The sequence below is a fragment of the Heteronotia binoei genome, chromosome 14 (assembly GCF_032191835.1).
Source record: "Heteronotia binoei isolate CCM8104 ecotype False Entrance Well chromosome 14, APGP_CSIRO_Hbin_v1, whole genome shotgun sequence".
In the NCBI taxonomy this organism is placed as follows: domain Eukaryota; kingdom Metazoa; phylum Chordata; class Lepidosauria; order Squamata; family Gekkonidae; genus Heteronotia; species Heteronotia binoei.
The window spans coordinates 14,835,925-14,849,734 of record NC_083236.1 but is presented as its reverse complement, the minus strand read 5'-3'; the positions used below and the strand labels follow the sequence as shown (position 1 = coordinate 14,849,734).

The 13,810-nt window shown below is 48.2% G+C and overlaps 1 protein-coding gene across 1 annotated transcript in view; it reads left to right on the top strand.

The window, feature by feature from the left end:
- APBB3 (amyloid beta precursor protein binding family B member 3) overlaps positions 1-4,653 on the top strand; it is a 32,333-nt gene extending 27,680 nt beyond the window's left edge. The window contains exons 11-12 of the mRNA XM_060253970.1: positions 526-714; positions 3,869-4,653. Of these exons, the coding sequence (XP_060109953.1) occupies positions 526-714; positions 3,869-4,102 (423 nt within the window). The 3' untranslated portion in view covers positions 4,103-4,653. The remainder of the gene's footprint in view (positions 1-525; positions 715-3,868) is intronic.
- The last annotated feature ends 9,157 nt before the right edge of the window (positions 4,654-13,810 follow it).

The window sequence follows — 13,810 nt, the reverse complement described above, 5'->3', positions numbered from 1 at the left end:
TGGAATTCTGACACAGCATAGACGATACAGCCACAAAATGGCTGCCAGAGGAGACAGTCACTCACAAAATGGCTGCTGCTGCTTACCTTCAGTCACACAGTGAAAACCCTCCTGCTGTGGTGGCAGCTGCTGCTAAAGCAATGCTCTGCACAGCCAGTCGGGTCTCCAGTGGCTGATCAGAAGCCTTGCTGAGCAAAAGCCCCACCTAGCTCTGCCCAGTTTCTCAAAACACTTGGTGGGCACCAGGGAAGGTGTTGGCAGGCACCATGGTACCCATGGGCACCCCTTTGGGGACCCCTGGCCTTGACTGTTTCATTTTGACAGTTCAAAACAACTGATTTGGTCTCAAGTCAGAGTTGTCAAGGAGTATCAGAATGGTTAAGGTTTCCACATGATACTGAAATTCAGTTTGAGATGTATGTTACCAGGACAGATTGCTTAAAAAGAGGACAGAAGTGAAATGTGACAGGTGCTCTGGATGCTTTCATCTTACTTGTCTGGATTTTTTTTTCATGTTCTTTTGAGGCTGAGGATGAAGATGATGCCTGCCTTTGGGAATGCCAGGTTCGCTATGTGACTTTCATCGGGATTGGGAAAGATGCCCACACGTTTGCACTCATCACAGACATGGGTCGGCAGCATTTCCAGTGCACGGCCTTTTGGTGTGAGCCAGATGCGGGCATGATTTCCGAAGCGGTTCAGGCTGCATGCATGGTAAATTCCACAATACCTCACAAGGTCGTTTCTGAGCAGGATTTCACCAAAGGCTTTGTATCCCACACCTCCAGCTTTTCTGACATAGATGTTGTCTTGAGAGGTCTTGGAGTCCAGTCTTGTAGCTGTGATACTGGACCCATCCCAGTCTCCACAGATTACAGCTCATACCCCTCCACAGTTTCCAAGGGCCACAGATCAGCAAAGATTCTCACTATTCTGCTGTAAACACTGATGGTGCGTCTTCCCCGCCACGTATGTCAGAATAGCCTGCCTTAACCTTGATAAGCCTACCTCACAGACAGAAAAGCAAGTTTATGCCAGCAAAAAACCAGCAAGACAAAAACATTAGGCATGTTCATGCTCCAGCTAGTGTCATGCTATGTATATGAAGAGTGTGTGCAAACATTTTATTCGCTCTCTAATCTAGGGTTGCCAAGTCCAATTTAAGAAATATCTGGGGACTTTAGGGGTGGAGCCAGGAGACTTTGGAGGTGGAGCCAGGAGACATTAGGGCGGAGCCAGGAACAAGGGTGTGACAAGCATAACTAAACTCCAAAGGGAGTTCTGGCCATCACATTTAAAGGGACGGCACACCTTTTCAAATTCTTCCATAGGAAATAATGAAGGATAGGGGCACCTTCTTTTGGGGCTCATAGAATTGGACCCCCTGGTCCAATCGTTTTGAAACTTGGGGGATATTTTGGGGAGAGGCACAAGATGCTGTACTGAAAATGTGGTGCCTCTACCTCAAAAAACAGCCCCCCCCCCAGAGCCCCAGATACCCGCAGATCAATTCTCCACTATTTTCTATGGGAATAAATCTACATAGGGAATAACAGAATTCCCAGCAGACATTTCCCTCCCCTCCCCCCACTTTCTGACGACCCTGAAGCGGGGGGAGGGCCTCCAAACCGGGGGATCCCCTGCCCCCACCTGGGGATTGGCAACCCTACTCTAATCATTGGTTACTTTTTAAAAAAGAATTTTACATGTTTTTCTTACTCTGTTCATTCCATTGTTTTAAATAGAAAACACATTTTATTATATACCTTGCTCATGGGATCCTCCCTATCACATTGCAAGAGGACAGAATTCCTTTTCACAGGCAATTTATACGCAGAACATATTTCTAGCACTAACTACCCCCATACACATCCGCTGAGATGAAATTCCCTTCAGTTGCTGAGATGTGCTGCTGCTGCAGCACAACTCAGGGAGGGAAGGGAATGTATATTGTTGAATAAATTCAGCAATAATGATTTATTTCCCAAATAATCATACCGATATTGGGATTCAAGAACATTGATATATACTGATTTTGGGGGGGTTTGGTAATTCTTGTGTGTGTGCGCGCCCCTAGATTTTACCCTTCATCCAAAAGATCCTCCCTGTCAAATTTCAGCAGATAGGGAAAAGTGCCATTAAAATTCTCTAAAAATAGTGAGGGATTTGGCAACCACAGAAGCGGCTTTCTTGAAAGTCAGACCTTGACAGGGAGGAGCGACCCCAAGGGTGTCACTCCCCTTAGTATGGCGCTCTTTGACTATCAAGATCACTATTCTCTACTTTGATCAGCAGCGGCTCTCCAGGGTTTCAGGTCAAAGCCTCGCACATCACCTGCTACCTGATCTTGTTAATCGAGGATGACAAGGGAAGTGCAAGTCAGATAGTCCTAATACTGAATAGCCTTTATAGGTAGAAAAGCAGAGCAGACGTTTGGAATTAGAGCAGAACGGACATAGTCTTGCATTTGGTAACTAAGAAAAGTAGGCACCGTTACACAGCCCAAGAAGCAGGCAACCTCACAAAGCGAGCAGAGCAAGTAGTTGCACAGGGAAAGGGAGATGGTGCTGGTGCCTCTCATACTGCTACACAGCTAGCGAGTATTTCCAGAATATCTAGGACCCTGTTTTCACAATAAGCTTTATCCACGTGTATTCCTTACAGAGAGATTTCTCATAGATCCTACGCCTCTTCACATGTCAAAGTTCCAAGCAGGTTCCTAGTTAAACTAAGAACTAAGATATTCCGGAAATACTCGTTAGCTGTGTGGCTGTATGCCTGAATTTTTCACCTTGTCCGGAGCAGAAGCCTCTTCTTTAGTGGACAGAATGGGATCTGTTTTGTTGTGAATAGAGGAAAACACATGAATGGACTTATTAACTACCACTAATGGCTTTGAGATATATGTCTGACGCTTTACCTGTTCCACCTTACGGCTGTTCCATGGATTGCTAATTAATTATTCTACTGTTTGTACAAGAATGAATATTAGTAGGTTTGTGTTCTAAGCATTCTGTGTGTGTTTAAAGGGTTAAACTGAGTTACAGGATGATTTTCACGGGGGCAGAGCCTTCCTTATCTCCCTCTCTCTCCGTGCTTCTCACTTTTGTTGCCAAGCCTCCAGATGAAGGCTGGAGATCTGGAATTACAACTGATCTCTAAGCTATATAAATAATGTATTATTTATTTGAAACACTTATTGCACTTTTCCTGGAGAACATGATCGCTTTAGAAGGTGGACTACATGGCATTATGCCCTCGTCTCCACCTTCAGAGCTCCAAGTATTTCTGAATCTGGGGTTGGCAGCACCACGTATACAGAATCCAAAAGGTGCAGTGCAGCCACTGAGACAGCACAGACACTGGCAGGAATGCCATGCACGGAAACCTCTAAGCATATGAACATATGAAGCTGCCTTCTACTGAATCAGACTCTGGGTCCATCAAAGTCAGTATTGTCTTCTCAGACTGGCAGCGGCTCTCCAGGGTCTCAAGCTGAGGTTTTTCACACCTATTTGCCTGGACCCTTTTTTGGAGATGCCGGGGATTGAACCTGGGACCTTCTGCTTCCCAAGCAGATGCTCTACCACTGAGCCACCGTCCCTCCCATAATTCTTTTCCGCTGTGTGATCATTATACCTCTGCTGTTTTGACAAGGCCTGTACTTTTTACATAACCTGCTAATCCACTCTCCCAGCCTGTCAAATAATAAAGCGCCAGGAGACTGAACATTAATACATTTTTGTCATTGTGATATTAACAATATTAAAGAATGGACCATGTTCAAGTTTTTCTCAAAGTGAATGTCCAAACGTATAGTTCTACTACTGCAAATTTATCATGCTCTACCAATTTGTTCCTTTGGAAGGTCCAGTATCAGAAATGTTTAGTGGCGTCCACATCGCGGATGAGACCGAAAAGTGCTTCCCGTTCCATCCTGAAGATGAAAAGGACAGTGTCAGTAGACTCACCAGGGTGCCCGTTTCCTGCATTGGGGCAACCTCTACAGAAAAACGGCAACGCCACCACTACCCGCAAGAGGGGGGTCTTCTCTTTCTTTGAAGCATTCCGCCAAAAACCCTTCATGCTCCACACCCCTTAAGATGTAAGACGTGGCATGGAGGAGACAGCAGGCCCCGGTGGCAAACAACAGCAGCCTTCTTGCTGATGCCCAGGCTCTGGTTGTAATTAGCATAATTCTGTCTATTGGTTCTTTCACTGAAGCTAAAAGACCCAGCCGATCCAAGCAGCCAGACTGTATCCCCTGAGAGAGGGTCCTGGTTAATTCAGGACTTGCTGTGCATAGTTTCCTAATCCTTTGCTATGTAGAAGGCATCAGGAGGTGTCAAGGTTGCTTTGGGGTGTAGTAACAATGCAGCATGTGAAGGTGTGAGAATGTTCCCTCTTGGCCTATGGAGTACCCAATGCATCACACAGGCTTTAGAATGTGCTCCTGCTGCCCAGGGGGGTTCTATGAGGTAGGACACAGCAGGCATGTCAGCTTCTTGATTTTATGCAGTAAAAGCTATGGGCGTCTCCCCTCTTCCCTCCTTGGTTGTAGCATGAATGCTTGGTATATGAAACCTGAATGCAGCCCCTGGTAGAAGGAAGCAGCCTTTGTAACTCCAAGCAGTTCACGGAGCAGACATCAAAGGCAGCAGAGATATGTTTGCAGGCCTCCGGATTTGTCAGACATGGATGCCACGACAGAGCCTAGGATAGGCTGCGGCCTGTCAGACCATTCTGCTGTGCATGCAGGGATGACTCTGTTCTCCTGAGGCGCTGACAGTGCTGCTGGGACTGGCAGTGTGGGAGGTGATGGGCATGGCTTTAGGGCATGGCTTTAGGGGCACTGCACGTGCAGCTGCCAGCCAGGTCAAAGGTGAGCCTGAGCTGCCGTCAGAACTGCTGGGGCTCAGCTTGCTTCTAGCATGCCTGGCGAAGTATACCTTTGAACCTTTTCAGCCTTCCTTCCTGCTTGCTGGTGTATCATCACCTTCACAGGTAGACAGTGCAGTTTTATTTGGGGGGGGGGGCGCTCAGGCCAAACAGGTTGCCAGCCCTGGACTAGAGTTACCGAATGGTGCACACAGACAGTGGTAAGTGCTTACTAGCAAAACGTCTGTAAGGAACCAGTGTACGTGTGCACTGCCAGGACCAGGGCTGGCCCCGCCACTAGGCAAACTAGGCATCTGCCTAGGGTGCTGGCCTTCTGGGGTGCCACTTGGGTGCCCACCATATGACTCAGCGACGTTATCAGTGCAGGGGCCTTGCCTTGCCTAGTATGTCAGACGTTCTAGGGTCGGCTCTGCCCATGAGTGTCCTTATAACACCAGCATGTCGGCTTGGGTCTTGGATGGGGAACTCACCTGTTCAATAAGGCCATCGCTGTATGGTCCCATGCTGGTGAGCAATTCCAGCAAACAAGCATGGAAGAATGACTTTTCCACAAGAGTAATAAACTAAAGAAAAATGCAGAGCTTCCAACAGATGTTTCAGAGGACACGTATAAATACGAGAGCCCGTTTTACTAGCTTCTGTGAAATGATACTCCTTAGCGCTATTTTATCCGTGTCTCGAAGGAGGTGGCTGAAGCTGGTGGAAGGAGGGTGGATGTTTCCAAACGCAAGTTTTCCTCTTTTCCATTCTGGGCCTGGAAATTATTCATCTCCTTTTTTTGTTTATAATGTGATCCCTGGTTACAATAGACTCGAGTCTACCTCAGTGATACTTTATATCTGATAATTTGTGCAAATAAACTACTACTGTGGAAGAAGGTAGCCTTGTTTTATGTTTGGTCCCTATAGCCAGATATTTTCACTGATGCTGGGCTGAGTTGGTGAGGAGGAAAACGCATGAGTTAATTTGTCCTCGGTGTACAACTGAGGAGGACCCGTGGCTTAGTGAAATAGCCTCCGCTTTGCAGGCAGAAGGTTTCAGGTTCGATTCCCGGCATCTCCAGTGTAAAGGACTGGGTAGCAGTAGACAAGCTACATGGTCCTGTTATTAGTGTATAGGAAGCTATGGTAGTCTAAGTGTTGAAGGAGGAAACGTAACAACTTGTCTTGCAAAACTTTACTCCTGACTTAGCCCCACAGAACCCACACTGGTATAGGCTTTCCTAAAATAACATATGCACGTAAGTAAGAAGAGCCCTGCTGGATCAGAGCAGTGGTCCATCTAGTCCAGCATCCTGTCTCAGACAGTTCCTCTAGGGCCAACAACAGGGCACAGAGGCCGAGGCCTTTCTCTGGTTGCTATTGCCTCTTGGATTCAGAGATTGACTGCCTCTGAATGTGGAGGTTCCTTTTAGATACCATGGCCAGTAGCCACTCTGTTAAGCGAACTGTCCTAAAAAGAGGGTTCTGGGGAATTTAGCGTGGTGGGCAATCAGCCTTTTAGCGAGATCTTGAGAACCTATATATATACAGAAGGCATCTGCTTTGGAAATCACCCAATAACAAGGAGATTTGGTTTCATAATAATAGGGGTTTTATTATAAAATAAAGGCAAACATACAAGGGTATAAAATCATACAACATACATACAGGCCTAAGAAAACAGATATGAAATTGATAGAGGGGTAACACAAGGGTAAAAACACAGACAGGGTATATGACCTGATCCTGGTGGCTTAGGGTCCAGTCACAACGAGAAGATATAGACATGCACTGCAATGTGCCATGCCTGGTGCTCCTTACTTAGAGTAGGGAGGGAGGAACAATCTGGTTACATATTGCTCAGGCAGAGAGAGGGTGAGCATGGCTTTCTCTCTGGTTATATTCATTTTGGAAAGGAAAAGGTCCTCCCAAAAAGGGGCTGGCTTGTTGGTGGGCAGTATCTAGTCTCTTCTGGGTACCTGATTGGATGCCCATCTCCAGCCAATGAGAAGACCTGACTCTGGTCACCTGAATGGATCTCCAGGTAACAATGGAACAGAGGGAGGCTTCAAAGTGGCAGTTTGGGCAAGGCATGGGTGGAAGCAAGGGTGGAGGGGATTAAGCAAGCTATCCAAACTTATCTAAAGGTGACAATAGAGGGCCAAATTGGTTCCTAAGGCGACACTCGGTCTATACAAAGAACTTCTGGCTCTGGGGGAGACTGGTCTTCCTCTTCTGGCTAGCACAGTCCTTTGTCTGAAGTTCCGTTTGACAAAGACTTGGGCGGTCTGGCAGGATCCATGCCTAAGCTAAACTTAATTGCCTTATGTAGATATAACTGCTGTTGAGTACGTGAGCCTCTCGCTTCTCTGTCGTGGAGTCTGGTACTGCAGGAAGATGGTCGCTGATGATGTTAGCCTACCAACATGGCTTTCATGGTCAAGGCTGGAAACCGCTTGCCCGGACAGTTCCTGGCAACGTGACTTCTTCCACTGCAACGGCCGAGATGGTGCATGCACGGAGCGGCTGGAAACCCATCTGTACTTCTGGCTAGCACTGTTCCAGAGATATAGAGTGCTGCTGTAACGCTGAGGCTGTTAATATAAGTCTCTTATAAAATGGTAGATAAACCTACGTTTCACAGATGTGTGTGAGTTGCATCGCCAGGCACCCTGACAACCAAACAGGTGATTACGATGTCCGTATAGAACTGAAATTAGGGGTCTCTTGCTCACAACTCCCAGGCCTCCATGATTCCCCTTTTAAAACCCTGTATGATTGTCATCACCAATGTTTCTTCTAAACTGCAGAATCTTGTGAGCAAAAATCTCACCTTGTGAGCTACTGGCATTAAAGCTGTGAGCTACTAGCATTAAAGTTGTGAGCTACTGCATAAATTATTTAGTGCGCTCTGGGGTCATCCTTCCTAAGCTAAGACAAAAATGTATGAGCTGGAGGCTAAAAATCTGTGAGCTAGCTCACACTAACTCAGCTTAGAGGAAACACTGGTCATCACCATATCCTCTGGCAACGAATTTCATATTTTAATCACTTTCTATGTACAGAATAATTTTCTTTGTCTGTCCTGAATCTTCTGCCAATCACCTTCGAGGATGTCCTTGAGTTGCAACATTTAATTTGTAATTTTTTAGATGCCCCCAACAAAGATATTTTGGAACAGTGAGTCCGTGTGGATTTCTTTGGATGGCGTAATCTTAACCTAAGAGCCCCATGGGACAGAGTGGTAAAGCTGCAGTACTGAAGTCTGAACTCTCTGCTCACGACCTGAGTTCGATCCCCGGTGGAAGCTGGGTTTTCAGGTAGCCGACCTGAGGTTGACTCAGCCTTCCATCCTTCCGAGGTTGGTAAAATGAGTCCCCAGCTTGCTGGGGGGACAGCGTAGATGACTGGGAAGGCAATGGCAAGCCACCCCATAAAAAATCTGCCGTGAAAACATCGTGAAAACAACGTTACCCCAGAGTCAGAAACGGGACATACTAAAACTCAGAACAGCGCCTGGCCATAGACTATACATGCCTGCCCATAGAGAAAGCATACCTGCCCATAGGGAATAATGGGGACCACATTTCACCATAGGGAAAAAAGGGAAATTAAGCTTGGCCTAAGCACAGTGCCTGCCCATAGACTATACACACCTGCCCATAGAGAAAGCACACCTGCCCATAGGGAATAATGGGGGCCACACTTGCCCTTAGGGGAAAAGGGAAATTCAGCTTGGCCTAAGCACAGTGCCTGCCCATAGACTATACACACCTGCCCATAGGGAATAATGGAGACCACATTTCACCATAGAGAAAAAGGGAAATTAAGCTGGGCTTAAGGACACCCCTTGCCCATAGACTATGCCTGCCCATAGAGAAAGCACACCTGCTCATAGAGAATAATGGGGGCCACACTAGACCTTAGAGGGAAAGGGAAATTGAGCTTGGCCTAAGGACACCCCTTGCCCATAGACTATACACACCTGCCCATAGAGAAAGCACACCTGCCCATAGGGAATAAAGGGAAATTAAGATTTTACTTTCGTCCAAGTTTTCCCTCCTGAGAATTCTTAGCGCTTCTTCCATGGGAAGATCAACCGCACGACCTGTCATATATGGATTGTTAATTGAGCACTTATCTGTATCCTTGCTGTCTGCCATGTTAATACTTCAGGGTCCACCTCACAGCTCCCTCGGAATCCAAAAATACAAAGTCCATCCAGTAGAAGGTGCAGAACAGCAAAGTCAAAGGTCATCCACAAGTACACATAGTCTGAATATCTGACTGCAAAGGTCAACATGTGCAGAAATGACTTACTCCTGGTTAGCAGTCTATGAGCAAGAGGTATTCTTAGGCGAAGCTTAATTTCCCCTTTTCCCTATGGTGAAATGTGGTCTCCATTATTCCCTATGGGCTAGGCTTGCGAATCCCCAGGTCCCAGCGGGGGTTCTTCCGCTTTCCCAGTCTCCTTCCCGCCCCCAGTCAGCTGGCAGGTGGGGGGAAGCCCCGCTTCCAAAGCCACCATGTGATTTTTTCCCCTCCGGAGGCTCCAGTTTCTGATTGGAAAGGCTTCCTCTTGGGATGGGGTGTCTGTGTTACTTGGAAGAAGTTGGCTGCAACTTGTGAGTAGAGAGGCCAGTCCCTCGCTTCAGAGTCACCAGAAATGGGGTGGGGGGAGAGGGGAGGAACGTCTGCTGAGCACTTCATTATTCCCTATGTGGAGATCGATTCTCATAGGGTATAATGGGGAATTGATCTGGAGGTTTCGGGGGCTCCGGGGGAGCTGTTTTTTGAGGTAGAGGCACCAAATCTTCAGTATAGTATTTAGTGCCTCTCCCCAAAGTCCCCCCCAAATTTCAAAACAATTGGACCAGGGGGTCCAATTCTATGAGCCCCAAAAGAAGGTGCCCCTATCCTTCATTATTTCCTATGGAAGGAAGACATTTAAAAAGGTGTGCTGTCCCTTTAAATGTGATGACCAGAACTCCCTTGGAGTTCAATGCTGCTTGTCACACCCTTGTTCCTGGCTCCCCCCCCCCCAATGTCCCCTGGCTCTACCCCCAAAGTCTCCTGAATCCACCCCCAAAGTCCCCAGATATTTCTTGAATTCGACTTGGTAACCCTACTATGGGCAGGTGTGTTTTCTCTATGAGCAGGCGCTGTGATTAGGCCAAGCTTAATTTCCCTTTTCTCCTATGGTGAAATGTGGTCTCCATTATTCCCTATGGGCAGGTGTGCTTTCTCTATGGGCAGGCATGTATAGCCTATGGGCAGGCGCTGTGCTTAGGCTAAGCTTAATTTCCCCTTTTCCCTATGGTGAAATGTGGCCCCATTATTCCCTATGGGCAGGTGTGCTTTCTCCATGGGCAGGCGTATATAGTCTATGGGCAAGGGGTGTCCTTAGGCCAAGCTTAATTTCCCTTTTCCCCTGTGGGCTAGTGTGGTCCCCATTATTCCCTATAGGCAGTTGTGCTTTCTCTATGGACAGGCATGTATAGTCTGTGGGCAGGCACTGTTAGGCTTCCCAATCCCCAGGTCCCAGCGGGGGATCCCCCGTTTTAACAGACTTCCCGGTCCCCAGCCAGCTGGCCAGCGGGGGAAGCCCCACCCCCACAGTCATCATATAGTTGTAGAGCTCCTGCAGGTTTAGAAACCTGCAAACTGATCCATTTGTAAAATGTGTGCCTTTAAGGCTGAGCAGGAAACAGGAAACAGGAAGGGCTTCATGGGAAAGGCTCAGTAACAGTTTCGATGGAGAACGGCCCCTCCCTTTCTGTTGCTTTCGTTTTCACAGCAAGTAAAGTTCTGCGGGAACAAGATCTAGTAAGTATTTGTGTGCGTGAGAGAGGGAGGGGGCAGGGGATTCCCTGGTTTGGAGCCCCTCTCCTCCCCCCGCTTTAGAAAGTGTGGAGGGGAGGGAAATGTCTACTGGGCACTCTATTATTCCCTATGGAGAACTATTCCCATAGGGAGTAATGGGGAATTGATCCGCGGGTATTGGGGGCTCTGGGGGGGTTATTTTTTGAGGTAGAAGCACCAAATTTTTAGTTTAGCATCTAGTGCCTCTCCCCAAAATACCCCCCAAGTTTCAAAACGATTGGACCAGGGGGTCCAATTCTATGAGCCCCAAAAGATGGTGCCCCTATCCTTCATTACTTCCTATAGAAGGAAGGCATTTGAAAAGGTGTGCTGTCCCTTTAAATGTGATGGCCAGAACTCCCTTGGAATTCAATTATGCTTGTCACAACCTTGTTCCTGGCTCCACCCCCAAAGTCTCTTGGCTCCACCCCCAATGTCTCTTGGCTCCACCCCCGAAGTCCCCAGATATTTCTTGAATTGGACTTGGCAACCCTAGTGCTTAGGCCAAGCTTAATTTCCCTTTTCCCCTAAGGGCTAGTGTGGCCCCCATTATTCCCTAAGGGCAGGTGTGCTTTCTCTATGGACAGGTGTGTATAGTCTATGGGCAGGCACTGTGCTTAGGCCAAGCTTAATTTCCCTTTTCCCCTAAGGGCTAGTGTGGCCTCCATTATTCCCTAAGGGCAGGTGTGCTTTCTCTATGGACAGGTGTGTATAGTCTATGGGCAGGCACTGTGCTTAGGCCAAGCTTAATTTCCCTTTTCCCCTAAGGGCTAGTGTGGCCCCCATTATTCCCTAAGGGCAGGTGTGCATTCTCTATGGACAGGTGTGTATAGTCTATGGGAAGGCACTGTGCTTAGGCCAAGCTTAATTTCCCTTTTCCCCTAAGGGCTAGTGTGGCCCCCATTATTCCCTAAGGGCAGGTGTGCTTTCTCTATGGACAGGTGTGTATAGTCTATGGGCAGGCACTGTGCTTAGGCCAAGCTTAATTTCCCTTTTCCCCTAAGGGCTAGTGTGGCCCCCATTATTCCCTAAGGGCAGGTGTGCATTCTCTATGGACAGGTGTGTATAGTCTATGGGCAGGCACTGTGCTTAGGCCAAGCTGAATTTCCCTTTTCCCCTAAGGGCTAGTGTGGCCTCCATTATTCCCTAAGGGCAGGTGTGCTTTCTCTATGGACAGGTGTGTATAGTCTATGGGCAGGCACTGTGCTTAGGCCAAGCTTAATTTCCCTTTTCCCCTAAGGGCTAGTGTGGCCTCCATTATTCCCTAAGGGCAGGTGTGCTTTCTCTATGGACAGGTGTGTATAGTCTATGGGCAGGCACTGTGCTTAGGCCAAGCTTAATTTCCCTTTTCCCCTAAGGGCTAGTGTGGCCCCCATTATTCCCTAAGGGCAGGTGTGCATTCTCTATGGACAGGTGTGTATAGTCTATGGGAAGGCACTGTGCTTAGGCCAAGCTTAATTTCCCTTTTCCCCTAAGGGCTAGTGTGGCCCCCATTATTCCCTAAGGGCAGGTGTGCTTTCTCTATGGACAGGTGTGTATAGTCTATGGGCAGGCACTGTGCTTAGGCCAAGCTTAATTTCCCTTTTCCCCTAAGGGCTAGTGTGGCCCCCATTATTCCCTAAGGGCAGGTGTGCATTCTCTATGGACAGGTGTGTATAGTCTATGGGCAGGCACTGTGCTTAGGCCAAGCTGAATTTCCCTTTTCCCCTAAGGGCTAGTGTGGCCTCCATTATTCCCTAAGGGCAGGTGTGCTTTCTCTATGGACAGGTGTGTATAGTCTATGGGCAGGCACTGTGCTTAGGCCAAGCTTAATTTCCCTTTTCCCCTAAGGGCTAGTGTGGCCCCCATTATTCCCTAAGGGCAGGTGTGCATTCTCTATGGACAGGTGTGTATACTCTATGGGCAAGGGGTGTCCTTAGTCCAAGCTCAATTCCCCCTTTTCCCCCGTGGTGAAATGTGAACATATATGAACATATGAAGCTGCCTTATGAATCATATGAATCAGACCCTTGGTCCATCAAAGTCAGTATTGTCTTCTCAGACCGGCAGCGGCTCTCCAGGGTCTCAAGCTGAGGTTTTTTCACACCTATTTGCCTGGGCCCTTTTTTGGAGATGCCAGGGATTGAACCTGGGACCTTCTGCTTCCCAAGCTGATGCTCTGCCACTGAGCCACCGTCCGTCCCCTGCTCTCCAGGGTCTCACGCTGAGGTTTTTCACCCCTATTTGCCTGGACCCTTTTTTTGGAGATGCCAGGGATTGAACCTGGGACCTTCTGCTTCCCAAGCAGATGCTCTACACCACTGAGCCACCGTCCCTCCCCTGCTCTCCAGGGTCTCAAGCTGAGGTTTTTCACCCCTATTTGCCTGGGCCCTTTTTTGGAGATGCCAGGGGTTGAGAACCTGGGACCTTCTGCTTACCAAGCAGATGCTCTACCACTGAGCCACTGTCCCTCCCCTGCTCTCCAGGGTCTCAAGCTGAGGTTTTTCACATCTATTTGCCTGGGCCCTTTTTTGGAGATGCCAGGGATTGAACCTGGGACCTTCTGCTTCCCAAGCTGATGCTCTGCCACTGAGCCACCGTCCCTCCCCTGCTCTCCAGGGTCTCAAGCTGAGGTTTTTCACCCCTATTTGCCTGGAGCCTTTTTAGTTGGAGATGCCAGGGATTGAACCTGGGACCTTCTGCTTCCCAAGCAGATGCTCTGCCACTGAGCCACCGTCCCTCCCCTGCTCTCCAGGGTCTCAAGCTGAGGTTTTTCACACCTATTTGCCTGGACCCTTTTTTGGAGATGCCAGGGATTGAACCTGGGACCTTCTGCTTCCCAAGCAGATGCTCTACCACTGAGCCACCGTCCCTCCCCAGTATGTGGTCCCCAGTATTCCCTATGAGCAAATCAAATAAAATGAAAATGAAAAAAGGTGTGTATCGTCTATGGGCAGGCGCTGTTCGGAGTTTTGGTAGTCCCTTGGGAAGGACTGGTGCTTGCACTGGGGACTACCTTTTCAAAATCTTAACCTGCCTATTTCCACCCCTTCCTGTGTTACAGTCCTCCTCCTCCTGGTGAGGCTTAC